Here is a 23587-nt window from a genome sequence, read left to right on the forward strand (position 1 = left end):
GGACATCAGAACTGCTATTATTAACACAAGACTTCCAAAGGGTATAAGGTCATCTCTAAAGACCTTAGTATCCAAGTTTTAACAGTGCGCAATGTTATTGTTGGAGACAACATGGACAATGCACGTATCATAGAAATCAATGAGATATATTGAATTTATGAGTGCTGAATATTTCCATGACTGTTGATGAGATAAACCAGATATAAGACTGTAAACCTATTTTGCAGTCAGGCCTGTGTTCTTTTGTGTGATGTCCTTTGTTTTAGTGATAAGGCAGAGGTGCATCTACATACTAAATGAATATTGGCCCTCCAACCTAATGGAGGATATAGGTGTACACTGTGGAAATCTTGAATGAATAGCCTCTATCCTGTTTGTGACCCATCATTATCTACATATGTACACAACTCATGTGGGTTTCCATTATAAGCCAGTGGTCCTGAGATAGACATCTTCGGCCTATGGATATGTATATTGATACACAATGCCTGTGGTGTTTGGGTGATAAACCATTGTTCTTTGAATGGACATGTTGGAGCCAGCCCAAATTGAGTTGAACCTGTCCTACACAAGAACTTTCTTCCCAAGTACGAGGATGCCATCGGCAGGAAGGTGATGATTACTGCATCCAATGACAGTGTTCACATTGCCAGAAGACGATTGGACATTTGCCACAGAAGATACCGGAAGCAAGGGTGGAGTCATGGCTTGTACGTGGGTGTGGATGTGTATTGGTTTAACCCCTTCATGACCCAGCCTATTTTGACCTTAATGACCTGGCCATTTTTTGAAATTCTGACCAGTGTCCCTTTATGAGGTAATAACTCAGGAACGCTTCAACGGATCCTAGCGATTCTGAGACTGTTTTTTCGTGACATATTGGGCTTTATGTTAGTGGTAAATGTAGGTCGATAATTTCTGAGTTTATTTGTGAAAAAAACGGAAATTTGGTGAAAATGTTGAAAATTTTGCAATTTTCACATTTTGAATTTTTATTCTGTTAAACCAGAGAGTTATTAACAAAATAGTTAATAAATAACATTTCCCACATGTCTACTTTATATCAGCACAATTTTGGAAACAAATTTTTTTTTTTGCTAGGAAGTTATAAGGGTTAAAATTTGACCAGTGATTTTTCATTTTTACAACAAAATTTACAAAACCATTTTTTTTAGGGACCACCTCACATTTGAAGTCAGTTTGAGGGTTCTATATGGCTGAAAATACCCAAAAGTGACACCATTCTAAAAACTGCACCCCTCAAGGTGCTCAAAACCACATTCAAGAAGTTTATTAACCCTTCAGGTGCTTCACAGCAGCAGAAGCAACATGGAAGGAAAAAATGAACATTTAACTTTTTAGTCACAAAAATGATCTTTTCGCAACAATTTTTTTTATTTTCCCAAGGGTAAAAGGAGAAACTGGACCACGATCATTGTTGTCCAATTTGTCCTGAGTACGCTGATACCTCATATGTGGGGGTAAACCACTGTTTGGGCACATGGTAAGGCTTGGAAGGGAAGGAGCGCCATTTGACTTTTTGAATGAAAAATTATCTCCATCGCTAGCGGACACCATGTCACGTTTGGAGAGCCCCTGTGTGCCTAAACATTGGAGCTCCCCCACAAGTGACCCCATTTTGGAAACTAGACCCCCCAGGGAACTTATCTAGAAGCATAGTGAGCACTTTAAACCCTCAGGTGCTTCACAAATTGATCCGTAAAAATGAAAAAGTACTTTTTTTTCACACAAAATTTCTTTTAGCCTCAATTTTTTCATTTTCACATGGGTAACAGGATAAAATGGATCCTAAAATTTGTTGGGCAATTTCTCCTGAGTACGCCGATACCTCATATGTGGGGGTAAACCACTGTTTGGGTGCACGGCAAGGCTCGGAAGGGGAGGCGTGCCATTTGACTTTTTGAATGGAAAATTAGCTCCAATCGTTAGCGGACACCATGTCGCGTTTGGAGAGCCCCTGTGTGCCTAAACATTGGAGCTCCCCTACAAGTGACCCCATTTTGGAAACTAAACCCCCCAATGAACTTATCTAGATGCATAGTGAGCACTTAAAACCCCCAGGTGCTTCACAGAAGTTTATAACGCAGAGCCATGAAAATAAAAAATTATTTTTCTTTCCTCAAAAATGATTTTTAGCCCGGAATTTTTTATTTTCCCAAGGGTAATAGGAGAAATTGGACCCCAAATGTTGTTGTCCAGTTTGTCCTGAGTACGATGATACCCCATATGTGGGGGTAAACCACTGTTTGGGCGCACGGCAGAGCTCGGAAGGGAAGGCACGCCATTTGGCTTTTTGAATGGAAAATTAGCTTCAATCATTAGTGGACACCATGTTGCGTTTGGAGAGCCCCTGTGTGCCTAAACATTGGAGCTCCCGCACAATTGACCCCATTTTGGAAACTAGACCTCCCAAGGAACTAATCTAGATGTGTGGTGAGCACTTTGAACCCCCAAGTGCTTCACAGAAGTTTATAACGCAGAGCCATGAAAATAAAAAATAATTTTTCTTTTCTCAAAAATGATTTTTTAGCCCACAATTTTTTATTTTCCCAAGGGTAACAGGAGAAATTGGACCCCAAAAGTTGTTGTCCAGTTTCTCCTGAGTACGCTGATACCCCATATGTGGGGGTAAACCACTGTTTTGGCACACGTCGGGGTTCGGAAGGGAAGTAGTGACGTTTTGAAATGCAGACTTTGAAGGAATGGTCTGCGGGCGTCACGTTGCATTTGCAGAGCCCGTGATGTGCCTAAACAGTAGAAACACCCCATAAGTGACCCCATTTTGGAAACTAGACCCCCCAAAGAACTTATCTAGATGTGTGGTGAGCACGTTCAACCCCCAAGTGCTTCACAGAAGTTTACAACGCAGAGCCGTGAAAATAAAAAATCATTTTTCTGTCCTCAAAAAAGATGTTTTAGCAAGCAATTTTTTATTTTCACAAGGGTAACAGGAGAATTTGGACCCCAATATTTGTTGCCCAGTTTGTTGTGAGTACGCTGATACCCCATATGTGGGGGTAAACCACTGTTTGGGCGCACGTCAGGGCTCGGAAGGGAAGTAGTGACATTTGAAATGCAGACTTTGATGGAATGGTCTGCGGGCGTCACGTTGCATTTGCAGAGCCCCTGATGTGCCTATAGAGTAGAAACCCCCCACAAGTGACACCATTTTGGAAACTATACCCCCCAAGGAACTTATCTAGATGTGTGGTGAGCACTTTCAAACCCCCAAGTGCTTCACATAAGTTTATAACGCAGAGCCGTGAAAATAAAAAATAATTGTTCTTTCCTCAAAAATTATGTTTTAGCAAGTAATTTTTTATTTTCGCAAGGGTAACAGGAGAAATTGGACTCCAATGGTTGTTGCCCAGTTTGTCCGGAGTACGCTGGTACCCCATATGTGGGGGTACACCACTGTTTGGGCGCACGTCGGGGCTTGGAAGGGAGGGAGCACCATTTGACTTTTTGAACGCAAGATTGGCTGGAATCAATGGTGGCGCCATGTTGCGTTTGGAGACCCCTGATGTGCCTAAACAGTGGAAACCCCTCAATTCTAACTTCAACACTAACCACAACACACCCCTAACCCTAATTCCAACTGTAGCCATAACCCTAATCACAACCCTAACCCCAACACACCCCTAACCACAACCCTAACCCCAACACACCCGTAACCCTAATCCCAACCCTAACCCTAATCCCAACCCTAACCCTAATCCCAACCCTAACCACAACTGTAACCCCAAAACACCCCTAACCCTATCCTTAACCCTAACCACAAGCCTAATTTTAACCCTATTTCCAACCCTAGCCCTAATTCCAACCCTAACCCTAAGGCTATGTGCCCACTTTGCGGATTCGTGTGAGATTTTTCCGCACCATTTTTGAAAAATCCGCAGGTAAAAGGCACTGCGTTTTACCTGCGGATTTCCAGTGTTTTTTTGTGCGGATTTCACCTGCGGATTCCTATTGAGGAACAGGTGTAAAACGCTGCGGAATCCGCACAAAATTAACATGCTGCGGAAAATACAACACAGCGTTTCCGCACGGTATTTTCCGCACCATGGGCACAGCGGATTTGGTTTTCCATAGGTGTACATGGTACTGTAAACCTGATAGAAAACTGCTACGAATTCGCAGCGGCCAATCCGTTGCGGATCCGCGGCCAATCCGCTGCGGATCCGCAGCCAATCCGCTGCGGATCCACAGCCAAATCCGCACTGTGTGCACATGCCATAACCCCAACCCTACCCCTAACCCTACCCCTAACCCTACCCCTAACCCTAGTTCTAACCCTAACCCTAGTAGAAAAAGAAAAAAAAATATTTTATTTATTTTTATTATTGTCCCAACCTATGGGGGTGATAAAGGGGGGGTCATTTACAATTTTTTCTATTTTGATCACTGTGATAGGCTATATCGCAGTGATCAAAATATATCTGAAACGAATCTGCCGGCCGATTCGGCGGGTGCACTGCGCATGCGCCCGCCATTTTGGAAGATGGCGGCGCCCATGGAGAAGACGGACCGACACCGGGAGGCCCTGTAAGTATGAGGGGGGGTGATCGGATCACGGGGGGGGGGACCGGAGCACAGGGGGAGCGGACAGGACGACGGGGGGAGCGGACAGGACGACTTAGGGGGGCGGACCACATAACGGAGGACTGGGGAGGAGATCGGTGGGTGTGGGGGGGTACAGATTAGGTTTTCCAGCCATGGCCGATGATACTGCAGCATCGGCCATGGCTGGATTGTAATATTTCACCGTTTTTTTGGGTGAAATATTACAAATCGCTCTGATTGGCAGTTTCACTTTCAACAGCCAATCAGAGCGATCGTAGCCACGAGGGGGTGAAGCCACCCCCCCTGGGCTGAAGCACCACTCCCCCTGTCCCTGCAGATCGGGTGAAATTGGAGTTAACCCTTTCACCCGATCTGCAGGGACGCGATCCCTCCATGACGCATATGCTGCGTCACAGGTCGGATTGGCACCGACTTTCATGACGCAGCGTATGCGTCAAAGGTCGGGAAGGGGTTAATGTATATATGTAAGGATCAGTTATGTATCTTCTCCTTTCCCACATCCCAGTTTCCTCTACCCTCTCCTATTACCTCTTCCCTTTAATTTACCCTTGTCCCTTAGACTTTCCTTTTGGATGTCATTGTAAATTCCTTGTTTGTAATAAACCCCCTTTTAAAGATCCAGTAGTTCTTGTTAATTAGTATTAACTGGCACCCCAAAACTCAGCAAATTCTACAGTTATTAAAATGTTTGCGAAGCATGGAACCATCAAGAACCACCCTGGAAGTGGGGAAAAGAGGAAAATTGACAAGGTCTTCGAAGATTGGTGTGAATGGTGGAAAAACACCATGTCAAACATCCAAAGAACTGAAGGCCAACCTGGAACAGTCTGGGGTCATGGTTTCCACAAATACCATATGCGAACACTAAACCAAACAGAGCTTTATGGGTGAAGGCCAGACAGGAAACCATTGCTGAAGAAAAGACATAAAAGGAAAGACTGATCTTTGCCAAAGAGTACCTTGACAAACCACAATCCTACTGGGAAAATGTTCTGTGGACAGATAAAACGAAAATAGAGCTTTTCGGCAATGTAAAGCAACAGTTTGTCTAGAGACAGCACAATGACGCTTATAAGGAAGAGAACACCCTAACAACAGTTAAGCATGCTGGAGGGTCCATAATGCCGTGGGTTGCTTTGCTGTGTCTGGTACTGAAGGCTTTGACCATATCAAAGTAATCATGGAATTTTAGAGCGAAATGTCCTACCCAGTGTAGGAAAACTTAGTTACAGTTGAAGATCATGGGTCCTCCAGCAAACAATGACTCAAAGCACACATACAAAAGTACACAGGAATGGTTGAAAAAGAAAAAATGGACTGTTTTAAAATGGTCAGCAATGAGTCCTGACTAGGGTTGAGCGACTTTTATTTTTATAGGATCGGGTCGGGTTTCACGAAACCAGACTTTCTCAAAAGTCGGGTCGAGTGAAATCGGCCGATCCTATAAAAAAGTCGGGGTCGGCCGAAACACGAAACCCAATGCAGTGCAATGGGATACTATGATTCCCAGGGTCTGAAGGAGAGGAAACTCTCCTTCAGGCCCTGGGATCCATATTTAAGTGTAAAATAAAGAATTAAAATAAAAAATATTGATATACTCACCTCTCCGACGCAGCCTGGACATCGCCGCTGGTAACCGGCATCTTCCGTTCCTAAGAATGGCGCTTGAAAGACCTTTTGATGACGTCACGGCTTGTGATTTGTCGCGGCGGCCCACGTGACCGCTCAGCGACCAATCACAAAGCCGTGACGTAATTTTCAGGTCCTAAATTCCTCATTCTAGGAATTTAGGACATGAGAATTACGTCACGGCTTTTGGTCGCTGAGCGGTCACGTGGGCCGCCGCGACCAATCACAAGCCGTGACGTCATCGAAAGGTCCTTCACGCGCTCATTCTTAAGAAGGAAGGCTGCTGGAAAGAAGCTGAGGGTGAGTATATTCCTATTAGGTATATACTCACCCTCGGACGCGCCCTGCTTCTTTCCGGCAGCCTTCCTTCTTAAGAATGAGCGTGTGAAGGACCTTTCGATGACGTCACGGCTTGTGATTGGTCGCGGCGGCCCACGTGACCGCTCAGCGACCAATCAAAAGCCGTGACGTAATTCTCATGTCCTAAATTCCTAGAATGAGGAATTTAGGACCTGAAAATTACGTCACGGCTTTGTGATTGGTCGCTGAGCGGTCACGTGGGCGGCCGCGACCAATCACAAGCCGTGACGTCATCGAAAGGTCTTTCAAGCGCCATTCTTAGGAACGGAAGATGCCGGTTACCAGCGGCGATGTCCAGGCTGCGTCGGAGAGGTGAGTATATCAATATTTTTTATTTTAATTCTTTATTTTACACTTAAATGTGGATTCCGATACCGATTTCCGATATCGCAAACATATCGGAACTCAGTATCGGAATTCCGATACCAGATTCAGAAGATCGCCGACCTCATGGCCGACCCCACACAGGGGTCGGGTCGGGTTTCATGAAACCCGACTTTGCCAAAAGTCGGCGACTTCTGAAAATGGCCGACCCGTTTCGCTCAACCCTAGTCCTGACCTCAATCCCATTGAAAATCTTTGGGGTGAGCTGAAATCTGCCATTGCAATAAAGAACACTGCAAACATTCAAGAGCTTGAGCAAACTGCAAAGGAAGAGCGGGAGAAAATACCAGCTGAGAACTGCAAGAAGCTTACAGATGGCTACAAGAAACATCTGGAGGCTGTATTCAATGCCAACGGGTGTGCAACCAAGTATTACTTAGGGGTGCTTTTACTGCTGCACATGCTGTTTATTCTTTGAGATTGCAACACGTAAGTTGAAATACAATGTTTAATTGTTGTATTACTTTGCACCACTAATTAAAAAATCCTGAGGCTATAACTTTGGTACATTTCCATTTACTTCTGAAGATATTGTACAGTCTATTAAAAAAATTAAGGAGAGCCAATAATGGTAAGGAGCACTTTAGCTAATAGTAACTAAAAGGGAATCTGTCAGGAGTTTCTGCAATGTAATCGGAGGACATGTGTAGGCGTTAAAACACAGATTTAAAAAAAGTGTCAATTATTAGGCTGTTTACTTACAAATTAAGGTTTTATCACTAGATGATTATCATTGCTGGGACTAGGTCTCAGGGTACCGTCACACAGTGCAATTTTGATCGCTACGACGGCACGATTCGTGACGTTCCAGCGATGCATTTACGATATCGCTGTGTCTGACACGCTACTGCGATCCGGATCCCCGCTGAGAATCGTACGTCGTAGCAGATCGTTTGAAACTTTCTTTCGTCGTCTAGTGTCCCGCTGTGGCGGCATGATTGCATTGTGTGACACAGGTTGTATACGATGTGCGCACAGTAACCAACGGCTTCTACATCGCAAATACGTCATGAAATTATCGCTCCAGCGCCGTGTATTGCAACGTGTGACCGCAGTATACGACGCTGGAGCGATACTTATACGACGCTGCAACGTCACGAATCGTGCCGTCGTAGCGATGAAAATGGCACTGTGTGACGGTACCCTTAGGCACTTGCTAGACTGACCACGCCCCCTTCTGTGATAAGCAGCTGACTGTCAATAGACAATGTACATATAGAGCTTGGTGTTGGCAGAAATAGCTTTCTTATCTCTGTTTCATGATACATTTAAGAATTCTGATAGTTTACAGGGTGCAGTAGTTGTGACAAAGTAATACAACGTTGGAATCAGTGTCTCCTTTCCTACATTATGCTGCTCTCAAATGAGGTAGCAAAAACCTGGTGACAGATTCCCTTTAAAGACCAATAATTGGAAAATCCATTTATCATGTAGTCACAGGACAGCGTTAAAAGTCTGATTTCTGAGTGCTCCATCTATCACAAAACATTGTATTGCTTAAACCATAATATCCTTTACTTCCTCTGCAGAAGTTTCAAATAAAACATTTCACACAAAGTATTACTCCTTAAATACAACAACTCACCAGAAAACGGACATCATCGAAGCCGTTCAACACAAATTTGCTCTCATACTGTGGAAGACCCAGAGATACCAACCATTGGGCTACACTCTTACAAGGCACTCTGGAAACTGTGGATGTAGGAGGAAGATTACTAGTGAAAGGGCAGCAGCAAGTACTTTATTAAACATTATGGTTTTATTACATTATGTTACCTGCCATGACCTGTTGCTCCTGAGAGAATTCTATGCCCTGCCCAATTGAACTCATTATCTTATCAATCTGTAAAAAGGAAAAAAATGGAAAGATTTAAACAATGTTTTATAGACAACGACTGAGGCCATTTACAATACAGCATTTTCTGTAAAAAACAAACCCAAAAACACCCAAAACCTTTTGGTATAGAATTTGAGCAATGACGTAGGCTTTTAAGTTTAATTCAATGGGAAAGTTAAGATCATAAACTAATCCCCAACTGTTGCAGATTTTGCTGTAGAATACCCAGGGATTCACAGAAAATTCCAGAATTAACCCCTTCATGACCGTGGCATTTTCCGTTTTTCCGTGTTCGTTTTTCGCTCCCCTCCTTCCCAGAGCCATAACTTTTTTAATTTTCCGTCAATATGGCCATGTGAGGGCTTATTTTTTGCGGGACGAGTTGTACTTTTCAACGACATCATTGGTTTTATCATGTTGTGTACTAGAAAACGGGAAAAAAATTCCAAGTGCGGTGAAATTGCAAAAAAAGTGCAGTCCCACACTTGTTTTTTGTTTGTCTTTTTTGTTAGGTTCACCAAATGCTAAAAGTGACCTGCCAGTATGATTCTCCAGGTCATTACGAGTTCATAGACACCTAACATGACTAGGTTCTTTTTTATCTAAGTGGTGAAAAAAAAAATCCAAACTTTGCTAAAAAAAATAATAATAAAAAAAAATTGTGCCATTTTTCGATACCCGTAGAGTCTCCATTTTTCATGATCTGGGTCGGTTGAGGGCTTATTTTTTGCGTGCCGAGCTGGCGTTTTTAATGATACCATTTCGGTGCAGATACGTTCTTTTGATCGCCCGTTATTGCATTTTAAAGCAAAGTCGCGGCGACCAAAAAAATGTAATTCTGGCGTTTCAAATTTTTTTCTCGCTACGCTGTTTAACGATCAGGTTAATGCTTTTTTTTTATTGATAGATCGGGCGATTTTGAAAGCGGCGATACCAAATATGTGTAGGTTTGAATTTTTTTTTTTATTGATTTATTTTGAATGGGGCGAAAGGGGGGTGATGTAAACTTTTATTTATTTTTTTTCCCCACATTTTTTTTACTTTTTTTTTTTTTTTTTTTAACTTTTGCCATGCTTCAATAGCCTTCATAGGAGGCTAGAAGCTGGCACACAGGCGATCGCCTCTGCTACATAGCAGCGATCATCAGATCGCTGCGATGCAGCAGAAATGCAGGTGTGCTATGAGCGCCGACCACAGGGTGGCGCTCACAGCTACCGGCGATCAGTAACCATAGAGGTCTCAAGAACCTCTATGGTTACTATTCAGAAGCATCGCTGACCCCCGATCATGTGACAGAGGTCAGCGATGCGCTCATTTCCGGCCGCCTGGCCGGAAGTGCCGGTTAAATGCCGCTGTCTGCAAAGCAGGGTATCTCGTCCAAGGTCAGAAAGGGGTTAAAGGAAAAAAAAACAACACAAAATAAAAAAAGCTGCACAAGGCTTTACTTAACTCTTGACAGAGCCAATTTTGTACTTCATGACCAGGATAATTTTTACAATTCTGACCACTGTCACATTATGAGGTTGTAGCTCTAGAATGCTTCAATGGTTCCCACTGATTCTGAGAATGTTTTTTCGTGACATATTGTACTTCATGTTAGTGGTAACATTTCTTCGCTATAACTTGCGTTTATTTATGAAAAAAATTGAAATTTGTCAAAAAATTTGAAAATTTAGCAATTTTCAAACTTTTAATTTTTATACCCTTAAATCAGAAAGTCATATCGCACAAAATAGTTAATAAATAACATTTCCCACATGTCTACTTTACATCAGCACAAATTGTAAACAATTTTTTTTGTTGTTAGGACGTTATGAGGTAGTGATGGTGTGATATGCTATGTGGGTATCATTTTTGTGTATATTTCTATTTTACTTATTATCACGGTGTTCTCTTGTAGGATGAGTTATTTGCTAATTGATGAATGGCTGTTGCTGCCATTTGATATCAGCCCCCACAGTACTATATTGTTGCCTTCTCACAGGGTCAGTGAATAATTCGGTTTGCTAATATGCTAATGACATATTGAACTAGCTTGCTGAAACAATGAGCCCCTGTGACCTTCCCCCTACTGACCTGTGAATGAGGAGGGGGGACTTTCAAAATATCAGGGAGGTGAGACACAGATCAGTCCTGTGTGGAACTATGATGTGTTCACAGCACCTCAGAGAAAGAAGAGTATAAGGACTATGTGATCCGCTGTCTGCTGGATTGTTGGACTTTTTTCCTGTTACTGAACTGCATTCAGATTCTGGACTATCTTATCCTTTGTGTGGTGGATTGTATATGGGCCTTTCGTATTTTTGCCTAAATAAAGGTCTTGGTCTGGTTTACTAAACTCTAGCTCTGTTGATTTGTGATATCGGAGAAGGACCCCGTGACATATGGGTTAAAAGTTGGCCAGCGATTTCTAATTTGTTCAACAAAATTTACAAAACCATTTTTTTTTAGAGACCACCTTACATTTGAAGTGAGTTTAGGGGGTCAATACAACAGAAAATACCCAAAAGTGACACCATTCTAAAAACTGCACCCCTCAAGGTGCATAAAACCACATTGAAGAGGTTTATCAACCCTCCAGGTGCTTCACGAGAACTAAAGCAATGTGGAAGGGAAAAAAAAGAGGGATTTTTGGTTCTCACCGTAAAATCTCTTTCTTGGAGCCTTCATTGGGGGACACAGGTAAACATGGGTATATGCTGCTGTCGCTAGGAGGCTTAAACTATGCAAAAAAAGGAAAATAGCTCCTGCTCCACAGTATACACCCACCGACAAGCACAAACTACCTCAGTTAGTGTTAAAGCAGTAGGAGAAGCAACCAAAAACTCAACATATGTACCAACCCAACACCGAAGGCAGATAGGCCCAATAACTGTACAAACAATTAAGGAGGGTGCTGCATCCCCCAATTAAGGCTCCAAGAAAGATTTTCCGGTGAGTACCAAAATTCCCCTTCCTTTATCGCTTCATTGGGGGACACAGGCAACCATGGGGCGTCCCAAAGCAGTCCCTAAGGTGGGAAACAAACAATGGAAGGAAAAAAGGACTCAGCAGAGGGATGAAAAGTTCTACTTTGGAAGGAAGAGACGGGCTTTGGTCGTGTCGAACTTTATACCCAGAAACACCAGGTGCTGAGCTGGGGTCAGGGAGGACTTCTCTCTGTTGATAGTCCAGCAGAGATGGACCACAGAGTTCAGAGAAGACTCTGTCCGCAGTCTCCGCGGTGCGGCCCCTTGATCAGAAGATCGTGCGGAAGGAAGTAAGGAATTATGAGATTCCCCTTGGAGCGAAGGGTGTCCATGACCGCTGCCCATGACCATCGTGAATAGTCTGGAGGCAGAGGCCACATCAAAAAGAAGGGCCGTGAACTGATAAAGATCCTCCTGGATTGCAAACTGTAGGAACCTCTGATGCTGAACAGAAACAGAAATGTGAAGAAATTCTCCCGGTTCCATGGAAGTGATTACCGAACATAGGGACTTTATCCTGAAATGGCAGATCCGAATGTGACAATTCAATCACTTGAGGTCCAAAATCGGACTGAGTGATCCGTTTTTCTTTGGGACTATGAAAAGAATAGAGTAGAACCCCGAAAAACATTCGTTCCTGGGGATGGGTACGATTACTCCTGTGCATGGTAGGGAAGAGACGGCTTGAAGAACCCCTGGGACCTGCGACGTATGTCTTGGAAGGAAACGTCTTCCTTGGGGAGAAGAAAAGTCGATTTTGTAGCCAGATCTGACCATCTCTTTCGAGATTGAATCTTGTCCAATTAAAATGAAGTTGAGACTTGGACCGGGGAAAGGAGGTGCTTTTTCCGTCGGTGGCAGCTGAAATTTTTTGATCCAGCCTGGACCCAAAAAGTCTAGAGCCTTGGAAGACAAAGCCAGTGAGGGACTTTATTGACGGTGGTTCCGCCTTCCACGCTTTCAGCCAGAGAATGCGGCATATAGCAACGATGTAGCTGGTTGCTCTGGCGGAGCAATCATCCGCATCAAAGGAAGCAGTCACTATATATTTGCCGGCATAAACAATCTGATCTGCCAGATCTGCCATCTCATCCGGAGGAACTGCCGCTAGAATACCCTGACAAAACATTCTTGCCCAGGCAGACATGGACTTTACCACGCAGGTGGAGGCAAGTATGGGACAGAGGGAGGCGCCAGCTGCTTCAAAGTGTGACTTTGCTAAGGATTCAATCTGTCTATCCATAAAATCTTTAAGAGATGCACTGTCCGGTAGAAAAAAGACTGTCTTGGAAGACAAGCGAGACACCAGTAGATCACAATAGGGGATTCTGCCCATTTATCTAAACTAAGACTGGCCTGCATGCCACTTCTCTTTTACAGATGGCACAGGCGTTGTGGATTATAGGGGCAGGAAAGGGTCTCTCTAAGATTAGGCATAAGAGAGGGACTAGGGCTACTGCTGGGGATAACTAAGCCCTTGTGAAGCGAGAAAATCACCAGTCTGGGCTGTTCCTACCTGATAACAGAGATGGTGCCGAGTCCCCCAGATCCAGAGCAGGCTAGTGATGGACGCCTGCTGTGCCCTTTGAAGCCAGAAGTTGATAGACAGATGCATGTTTGTTCACACGCTTTTCATACAGAGACAGGCCGCCTGCTGTGCCCTTTGGAAATGGAAGTAGATGGTGACAGACAGTGCACGAATCTTCACACGCTTAGCAGGCAGAGACACGTCAAGTGGAGGGGGGGGCGTGTCTCGGGTGACCGGGAGAGAGGGAATAGAGAAAACATACTCTCTCCTTAGTCCAAATAAAGCGCTCAACGGAGGGGGCGGCACTGATTGACCGAGGTTCCAGTAAGGGGGCATGACTAAGCGGAGGGCGACCTCTGATTGGCCTGGGGCCCGGTAAGGGGATGTGGCTACACAGAGTCCAGGAGAAGGCCCAAAGCCCGGGACTAAATTAACAGAGGACCTGGAATTAGCTGTGACTCCTCGGCACCCACAGTGACAGGACCGGCAAATGGCGTTAACGAAGCACTAGCTGGGATGAAGAAAAAATGGCGGCAGCTGTTCAATGGCGCCATATTCTGTGCAGCGTCCTGTCGCGGGTAAACAGTGAGGCAGGCAGGTAGCTGCCGGGGACAGAGGAAAAGGACATAGCTGGAAAGGCGAGTCCCAAATCACTCTTCACTGACGAAGACATCACCAGGAGCACTCGGATGGATGAGGGTCACTGGTAGAAAAGGGTCCTCCTTCCCGCACCATCTCCAGAAGTGCAGAAGACGGCAACAACCCCTCCCTTACACAAGAAGGGGGGAGGCCACCGCTGGTGACCACCATCTTCCTCTCAGCCCTCTCTGAGGAGAGGGGTGAGGAGGGGAAAAGGCAAGGACTGGCCACCGGGAATCACCCTGAAACACCCGTAAGGGCGACAGGGGATAAAGTCATGCCTGTGGGTCCGAGTGGGAAATGCAGGTGACACCACACTGCTCTCTCGGTCGCATAAGTGTGGGAAAACAGGGTGAGAAATGACACCCTGTTACCCAGAAGATGAAGAAACCTGAAAGACAAAGGGAAAAAAATAATAAAACACAACAGGTGACCTGAAAAGGAAAAGACGGATCTGGGATCAGATCCAGGTCTTCCTCCTACAGACAGTAAGCTGTGGAGGAGGAGCTATTTTCCTTTTTAGCTTAGTGTCAGCTTCCTAGCGACAGCAGCATACACCCAGTTACCTGTGTCCCCCAATGAAGCGATAAAGAAATTAACATTTTACTTTTTTCACAAAAAATTTACTTTGGAACCAAACTTTTATTTTCACAAGGGTCTCAGGAGAAAATGGACCACAAAATGTGTTGTGCAATTTCTCCTGAGTATGCCGATACCCCGTATGTGTGGTAAAGCCTCTGTTTGGGTGCAGGGAGGGAGCAATGTTTGACTTTTTGAATGCAAAATTGGCTGGAATCAATGGCGGGCACCGTGTCACCTTGGAGACCCCCTTGAAGTAGCTAAACAGTGTAAACCGCTCAATTCTAACTCCAACCCTAACACAGCCCTAACCCCAGCACACCCCTAACACTAATCCCAACCCTAACCCCACCACAACCCTAACCCCAACCCTAACTCTAATGGAAAAAATACATTTTTTTTTTTTTTTTAACCTAACTAAGGGGGTGATAAAGTGGGGTTTGATTTACAATTTTTTAAAAAAATGAACCAATAGGGAAAATCTCCTACTGTTGCTGGGTGCCGGCCGTCAGATCTCGGCGGGCGCACTACTCATGCGCCCGCTATTTTCGTCCCGGAAGAGGACACTAAGGACCAGGGGACAGAGCCAGAGGGGCCGGAGAGAAGAGATTATAATGCTTTTTATTCCAGGCAATCCATAGCTGAAAATCTGCTCCAAAATCTGAACATTGAGTGGAGCACATTTGTTTTTAGTAAATAGCAAACGTGCCCAGGAAGCAACAAAGGGTTTAGCAAAAGTGGCAATTGTTTTATATTTTAGTACACACAATTTTATAAACATTCAAGACATTCTAAAAAGAGTTACGGCAGTGATAGACAATGCAATAGAAAACAAAACTTGGATTTTTACTCATTACATAAATGTTGATAGTATTTCTATATAATGCCCCAGAATAATGCAATCAAAGCAGGAATCCTTATGTATATGCCTACACCAACATGCCCAAATATCAGCAGATAGTTCAATTACAGCAGAGCAGAGAAGAGAGAAGGTGTTTGCCCAGAAACCCATAATCAAGCCGTTTCCACATACAGGGTTCAATCTCCATCACCAAAATAAAAGATGTGGCAGCACTATAAGAAGTCGCATAACCAAGCAGACATCCCAAGTACCAACAGGACCCAGCTGACTGTCCTTACGTAATTTTGGGGTAGACATTCTGTGACCAATTGGTGGTTCTGATGGAAAAGCAGTATTGTTAGAGCTATCTACACAAATAACCCCCATATGCAATGAAATTAAAACAGTGTTGCATTCATTTCAGACACTCAATCTAATCAAGATTTTGTTAGAATGGTACAAGAAACATTATTTTCTTTATAAATCACAGGTGAATTTCTGTGGTTAAAACACCGTCCAATTACAATCTGCTCACATTTCATTTAAATGCCTCCCCATAACCCAAACTGACCTCATCCCATTCAGATGTGAAGGAAGGAGACTTTTCTAGTCTTTTCTTGCTGCCCCCAGTGGTGCAGTTGCTGAAAGACTCGCTGCGATTCCAGTCATCTCCATCACCAGTAGCTGGGGGGGAACATGTTAACAGGTCTGAGTCAGATTTGGACAAACTGCGGCGAAGAGGCAACTCCATGTGTGAGGCAGCACCGTTTCTTCCACTGTCTGCACAGTGAAGGTCACAGGGAACAGGAGGATCTCGAACTTCACAAACTGGAGAAGAACCATGCAGAAGTCCAGAGAAGTGCTGAAGCATGTGAGAATCAGAACTGTCACCTGAGGCTAAACTCCAACCCCCTGAACTGTTCCTCCGCTGGCCACCTGAAATAAGTCAGAAACAGAAAACTATACGGTAGAAAAAAAAAGACAAAACTATTGAGGAAACATATTATAGATAGTTAATAATCAAGAAAAATGCAAGCCATCTTAGAGGGACGCAGCGTTGCTGACAGAAAGATTAGAACTTGTGCAGATCGAAAATTCCAATCCTCCTAAGACACAGTCAGCAGCAGAACTAGTGTCAACTGCTTAACAGTAACTACTATTGTTCAACCCTCAGCTTTGACATTTTGTAAATATGGAGAAAAATTAAATAGAATAAGACTTTGAGGACATGTTTAATAATGAGATCTTACTGTTCAGCCTTTCCGAGCCATGTGAATCTCCTTCAGAATGGCCACTGGACAGATCAGAAGAACCGCGGCGGTTCGCAGGGCGGCATGGATCTTGTGGAAATGTTGACAGTCGTGCTCGAACCTAAAGGTAATATTACCAAACAGTGGTGTATGCTATCAATGACTTTAAAGCTGATACTATAAACACATTCTAAAACTCAAGATTAATATAAATAGTCTTACTTGAGCCTGAGAGTTACCAACATCCCCTTGTAAGTGCAGCAATCCTGTACAAAACAATCATTTTTAGTTAGTGCCATGTATCTTTAGCTACATAAATGTAATCATATGAAAGCTAAAACACAGCCATGATTACTCCTCAATCAGAAAATGTGGGTTTCAAGTCCCCTATTTGAATGGAGTTAATGTATACTGCCGCTCTATCCAGAGTCTAAGGGTCTGACAGATTGCAGGGTACAGTCCTATAGAGCTCAACATCTGCGCCACTTTACCAGTGAGAGGTCTGTAGCCAACACAAACATTTTTCAATTCTGACATGTGTAAGTGACCCAAAGGTGCTAGAATAGCAGAAAACCATTGACCCCATTTTGAAAATTACACCCCTCACAGAATTCATCTAGAGGTATAATGAGCAATTTTACCCCACAGTTGTTCCACAGTAACAAAAAAAAACCCCCAAAAAAGGACATTTTTTGGTAAAAATGTTGTCTTGGTTCCAAATGTTTAATTTTCATAAGCGGTAAAAAGAGAAAATAGACCCCACAATTTATCGCACAATTTCTATTGAACATGGTCATACCCAAAAGTGGTGATATGCTACTGTTTTGGTACTCGAAAGGAAAGAAGCCCTATTTGGCTTTTGAGGGCAAGTTTGCTTGGAAGAGTTTGCGGGTGGCGATTACAGCGCCCCAAAAGTGCCAGAATAGCAGAAAACCCCCAAAGTGATGCCTTTTTGGGAAATTACACCCCTAGGTAATTCCACTAGAGGTGTAGTGAGCATATTTATATTATAGGTGTTTCACTGATTCCTTTAACATTGGGCTGTATAAAAATAAAAAATTACATGTTACAATAATAAGTAGATGTAGATCAAAATGTTTAATTTTTAACGAATTTAAACAACCCAAATCCTTTTAAACTATTACGCAATTTCTCCCAAGTGCAGTAATACCCTTGCATAGCCATACACTGTTTGGGCAAATGGCAGGGCACAGAAAGGAAGCAGTGTCATTTGGGGCTCAGATTCTCTCAACAGTTTTTGAGTGCCATTTACGGAGCCCTTAAGGTGCCGAGAGAGCAGAAATCCCAAGACAGGGACCCCATTTTGCAAATTACACCCCTAAATTAATTAATCTACATTTATGGAAAGCCATATGGGAACTCCACCCTTGCTGCGCTGTATAAGAGGGGTGGACAACATAACTGCTTTAAATTTATTCTCTGTCACTTGCATCTTGTATATAATTTTAATAACATAAGCACATATGAATGTTTAGACTGGGACTAATTGGTTGTTGCCTTTTTTTTATATTTTGTGATTTTCGTGTATTGCATTTTTCTTCTGTATATGCTATTTTTTCCACTGTCGCACTGCATTGTAATTACGGTACCTCCATTTTTTTCTCATCCAGTAATTTCACATTTTGCATTTAAATATAACTTTTATTGATTATCCATGCATGCACTTCTAATTTTGCACATTTATTTTCACTGTGGTTTCATTGGGACTGCTTTTAGTCACCATTCTCACATACCAGAGAGCCTTTATGTTTGCTGTTTTATGTGGGTGATCCATGTCCTGCTGTCTTTCAAGAGACTGAAGATCTTGTGTTAGATAGGGAGGAGGGTGTGGGTCAGGCCTGCAACCCTCAGTCAGAGCTGAACGTGGTCCTCAAAATAAGGAAGATGGCACATCACTGGTCTGCAGACTTGTCTCTTCTTGGTGTTACAATTTTAAGGATGAGACGTGTATGTTAATAAAAATTAAACATTTTAGTAATGTAGTGCAGTGTACTTTTGGGCTTCTTACATATGGCAGATTTATCGTTTAACTATGTTGTTTGCTCATCTTTATGTAGGTATAGAATACTGGGATAGGCTACGTTCACATTTGCGTTGTGCGCCTCTGCGTCGGCGACGCAACGCACAACGCAAACAAAACCGCAACAAAACGCACGCTAAAACGCTGCGTTTTGCGACGCATGCGTCCTTTTTCGCCGAAAGTTGGACGCAAAAAAAACCGCAACTTGTTGCGTTCTCTGCGCCCAACGCTTGCGGCCATGCGTCGCAAAATGCAGCACAACGCATGTCCATGCGCCCCCATGTTAAATATAGGGGCGCATGACGCATGCGGCGACGCTGCGGCGCCGAACGCTAATGTGAACGTAGACTAAGATCACCCCTCTAGTTGATAAGGCGTGACTTACACAGCCTGACACTGAACGGTAATATCCATTAATCAATTAAAGTCCGTCAGCACAAAGTAATTGATTGTTCATACAATGCACAGAACATAGTAGAGAAGATAGCCCTAAGAAGAATTGTACCTTCAATGTCCAAATCTATTGCTGTGCTTGCCAGAAATCGTTCTCTAATCTAATACGCTAATGAGGTACTTCAATGTACCTTCCCATCTACTTGTTTTTAATCCCCTCTGCCTTCCTGTGGTCCCTGTAAAGCCAGAGCTGTCAATCAAGGAAGAGGCGGGAGGAGATAGATGGAAAACAATTATGGGGTAAGGTGCACCGAGCTGCTAGGCCAAGTCCAGGGGGCTCCGAGCACCGCATTAGCAGAGATCAATAAAGAAAGATTTCTAACAAACACAGCAAAGGATGTTAGCACTAAACGTGCAATTATTTTATGGTTATGTTCCTTACAATATGCAAATACATTTCCAGAATTAATGGCTCAGTATGTAGTTTAAAAGAGAAGTGCTCCGATTTTTTCTTGTCTAAGAAATTATAAACAGACAAATCAGGAGTGCTATTGAAAAAAAGGCAAAAAAGACTAGTATCAAAAGACTAATGATAGCTTTCCTTTTGGAGGGGGTTACAATTAAACTTATTTCCATTACACTGTTGAGACAATGTAGCAAAAGCTGAACATAGTGTGCACTAAATTCTACTCAAACTGGAGAAATGGAATTAGATATCGCAGTGCTATCCTTGACTTTTCTATGCTTCTTGTATGGCCACTTCCACTTCTTGGACAACCTCTTCTTAAATCCTGTAATCTCCCATGTAAAATGTTAAAAAAATATTCTACTCACCTCCCACACTAGTGCAGTTCCAGTTGGGCTGGCATCACGTCTCTCAGCTGGCAAATAACATTATTAAGCAAGGTGGGCCCTGTAGCCAATCAGTGGCCACTGATTGGCTGCTTCCCTCACACTTCACTTGGATAAAATTTGATTGTCCAAGAAGAAGATAAGCATGCAACCAGACAACTGTCAGCCCATCAGCAGTACAACAACTTCATGAGAGCATTGAGAGACCCGGCACCAACATCGCTGGAACAGTGCCAATTTGGGAGGTAAGGTTTCTACAATACTTAAGCAGGGATTGTCCAAGTATAGTCCAGAAACATAAGCAATGCGAAAAAAAAAATGCGGAACTCACCAAGTTCAGCAAAAATTTCAGTGTCCTTTATTTCACCATGGGCGGCTTGGACAAAGTATCGGACATGCAGTTTCAAGGAGGCATGTGGGGAGAAAGGACTACGACAGTTTCGCGTGTAATCACTTCCAACGGGTGCAGGTACTGATGTGATGTGTGTTTATTTAATTAATATGGGGGCATCCTTTTTGTGTGGTCTTGTTTTTGCATCATGTCTATGATATAATGCCTGACACCTAGCACTGCTGAGGTGGTTACCTCTTCCTGTCTCTACCTCTGTACAGTATGGGTTACTTTATTTAATGTGGTTTATTTATTCTTTTTGATATTTAATAAAGATTTATACTGTTTTTTTTAGTAAAATTATCGCCTGGTACTCCTTTTTCTCCCATTTGCCATGTTTTTTGGAGTTGGTGTACTTTTTTAGGCTGGGCCACCATAGGTGCCCGATTCTCTTAGCATTTGATATGCAGCTGGGTTGGTTTCTATGTAAATGTGCATGTAACAGAGCTGCATGTGTCTATATGGGTATATAATGTAGGGAAAAGAAAGAGGGAATATGTATGTGATTAAAATATAGCTTTTATTTTATATAGAATGACTTTCTTAAAATTGTGCTTAGAATCATTAAAATTAATTAAGATGCATCATATATTCTGTATTTAGAGTGAGTGTATTGTATATTGGAGCACTGTTGCATTTCTGATCAATTTATTATCTGCTATGCAACTGTGAGCCACTAAATTCCCAGCATGTAAGTAACAGAGTATTATATAGCTTAGGTAAACGCTAGCCAGGGAATGGTAAACAGCGAGGCAGTAGTTACTACTGCAGCCAGCTCATTATATAATACACACTGCAGAGAAATACTCCTAATAGATTCATACCTCCCTATGCTACCCTAGGATATCAAAATGAGTGATAACGACCCCTCTACTTTACACCGGCAGGTACATTTTAATTTATAGTAAAAACGTTTTTCCTATTTTCTGCTGTCTAAATCTGGGGTGCGTCTTATGGTAAAGTGCTTCTTACAGTCCGAAAAATACAGCAGATCAAGAGTCTCTAAAATGAATGAGAGGTGTTCGACATGGGCAACTACTCTACTTCTGTATCTTTTACACCAGTTCTGATATGTTTACCTATTGGTCTTTCAGCCTTTAAAATTTACCTTGATCATCGGGCCTTTTGGTCTCAGCAGTGAGCAGAAGCTCGTATGGATTCTCTTCCTCCAGACTAATATGCAATTTACTATGAACCTTTTAGAGAAAAAAAAATGGTACATCTAAAGTTATCAGCTCATACACGTTGTCTTAATATACAGCCAAGGACAGAGGCAGTTCCTAGGAGATCGGGAAACCATTATGTAAATTAACATGTAAACATTAGTAAATTAAACAATGATGGTCAGCAAGAGTATGAAAAGTAAAATATGCGCGTGTGTAAGAGGTTCTCTTCAGAAACCAGCCACCGGACGTAAAAAGATCTCAGAAAGTCAGACTGTTTTTTCATGACACATTGTACCTTGTTAGTGGTAAATTTAGGTATGGAAGTTACAATTTGCATTTGTTTCTGAAAATATCAGGGTTTTTTTTTAAATTTTTTATAAACATAAAAAAATAGCAATTTCTAAAATGTTAAATTTTATGTCATTAAACCAGATTAAACCAAACTAAAAGTTAAAAAATAACATTTACCATATGTCTACTTTATATTAGCATCATATTTGGAACACCATTTTATTTTCTTAGGATGTTAACCCCTTCACCCCCGGAGCTTTTTCCATTTTCTCGTTTTTCGCTCCCCTCCTTCCCAGAGCCATAACTTTTTTATATTTCCATCCATATGGCCATGTGAGGGCTTTTTGCGTGACGATTTGTACTTTTGAACGATACCATTGGTTTTACCATGCCGTGTAACAGAAAACGGGAAAAAAATTCCAAGTGAGATGAAATTGCAAAAAAAGTGCAATCTCATGTATTTTGACACAATTTTGACTGGAATGTATTGCTGTCGCCATGTCACATTTGAAGAGCCCCAGACATGCCAAAACAGCAGAAATCCTTCACAAGAGACCCTATTTAGGAAACGACACTGTTCAAGGAAGTCAGCTAGGGTTGTGGTGAGCGTATTAAACCCACAAGTGCTTCACAATTTTATAATATTGGGGGGAGAAAATGAAAAATTTAATTTTTTTCTACAAAAATGTTATATTAGCCCAAAATTTCTCATTTTCACAGATAACGGGAGAAAATGGACTTCACAATTTGTTGTGCAATCTCTCCTGATTATGCAGATAACCCACATGAGTATACAAATTACTGTTTGGAGGCATGACAGGGCTCGGAAGGGAAAGAACACCATTTAACCCCCTTAGTGACCATCTCTAATTTTTTTTTTTTTTTTTTTTTTAGATCTGACCAATGTCAATAGAGTTGAGCGAATTTGCTCAGGTTCCCTCTTATTCGGAAAGGTATAGCGCTTGCCGAATAAGCTGTAGAGGGAACCCAGCTTCCTGGATCGCGACGGCCGATCTGCACCGCAGCTGCATGTGTCGCAGTTTTGTCACAGTCGGGACACAAGCATGGAAAGCCCAATAAACAGGCTCTCCATGCATGGGTCGTGACTGACACAGCCTCGACACATGCAGCTGCGGTGTCCGGTCAGCTGATCGGCCGACTCGATCCAGGATGCTGGGTATAAGAATAAGAGGGAACCCGAGCAAAATCGCTCATCTCTAGCCTCTTCACCACCCAGCCTATTTTGACCTTAATGACCTGGCCATTTTTTGCAATTCTGCGTTGCGTTGCTCCGAGCGTCTCTTACCACCTCTCCCTGCAGGCCCCGGATCCAAAATGGCCGCGGGGCGGCATCCGGGTCCTGCAGGGAGGTGGCTTACCAAGCGCCTGCCCAGAGCAGGCGCTGGTAAGCCTGCAGCGCTGTAAGTCAGATCGCTGATCTGACAAAGTGCTGTGCAAACTGTCAGATCAGCGATCTGTGATGTCCCCCCCCCGGGACAAAGTAAAAACAAAAAATTTCCACATGTGTAAAAAGAAAAAAAATTCCTAAATAAAGAAAAAAAAAATATATTATTCCCATAAATACATTTCTTTATCTAAATAAAAAAACCAAAAAACAATAAAAGTACACATATTTAGTATCGCCGCGTCCGTAATGACCCGACCTATAAAACTGTCCCACTAGTTAACCCCTTCAGTGAACAAAAAAAAAAAAAGAGGCAAAAAACAACGCTTTATTATCATACTGCTCAACAAAAAGTGGAATAACACGCGATCAAAAAGACAGATATAAATAACCATGGTACCGCTGACAACTTCATCTTGTCCCGCAA

At 42.8% G+C, this 23587-nt stretch overlaps 1 protein-coding gene across 4 annotated transcripts in view; it reads right to left on the reverse strand.

Annotated features, from left to right (window-relative positions):
* Positions 1-23587, reverse strand: part of ANKS1A (ankyrin repeat and sterile alpha motif domain containing 1A) — a 390648-nt gene that overhangs the window by 131018 nt on the left and 236043 nt on the right. For 2 of the 4 annotated variants that reach the window (XM_077295481.1, XM_077295483.1), the window contains 7 exons: positions 21407-21494; positions 16844-16887; positions 16622-16742; positions 15943-16307; positions 15671-15709; positions 8755-8821; positions 8564-8670 (listed from right to left, as the gene is read on the reverse strand). In XM_077295481.1, the coding sequence (XP_077151596.1) occupies positions 8564-8670; positions 8755-8821; positions 15671-15709; positions 15943-16307; positions 16622-16742; positions 16844-16887; positions 21407-21494 (831 nt within the window). The remainder of the gene's footprint in view (positions 1-8563; positions 8671-8754; positions 8822-15670; positions 15710-15942; positions 16308-16621; positions 16743-16843; positions 16888-21406; positions 21495-23587) is intronic. The other 2 variants (XM_077295484.1, XM_077295482.1) reach the window with 1 other exon arrangement.

The sequence above is a fragment of the Ranitomeya variabilis genome, chromosome 3 (genome assembly GCF_051348905.1).
Source record: "Ranitomeya variabilis isolate aRanVar5 chromosome 3, aRanVar5.hap1, whole genome shotgun sequence".
In the NCBI taxonomy this organism is placed as follows: Eukaryota; Metazoa; Chordata; class Amphibia; order Anura; family Dendrobatidae; genus Ranitomeya; species Ranitomeya variabilis.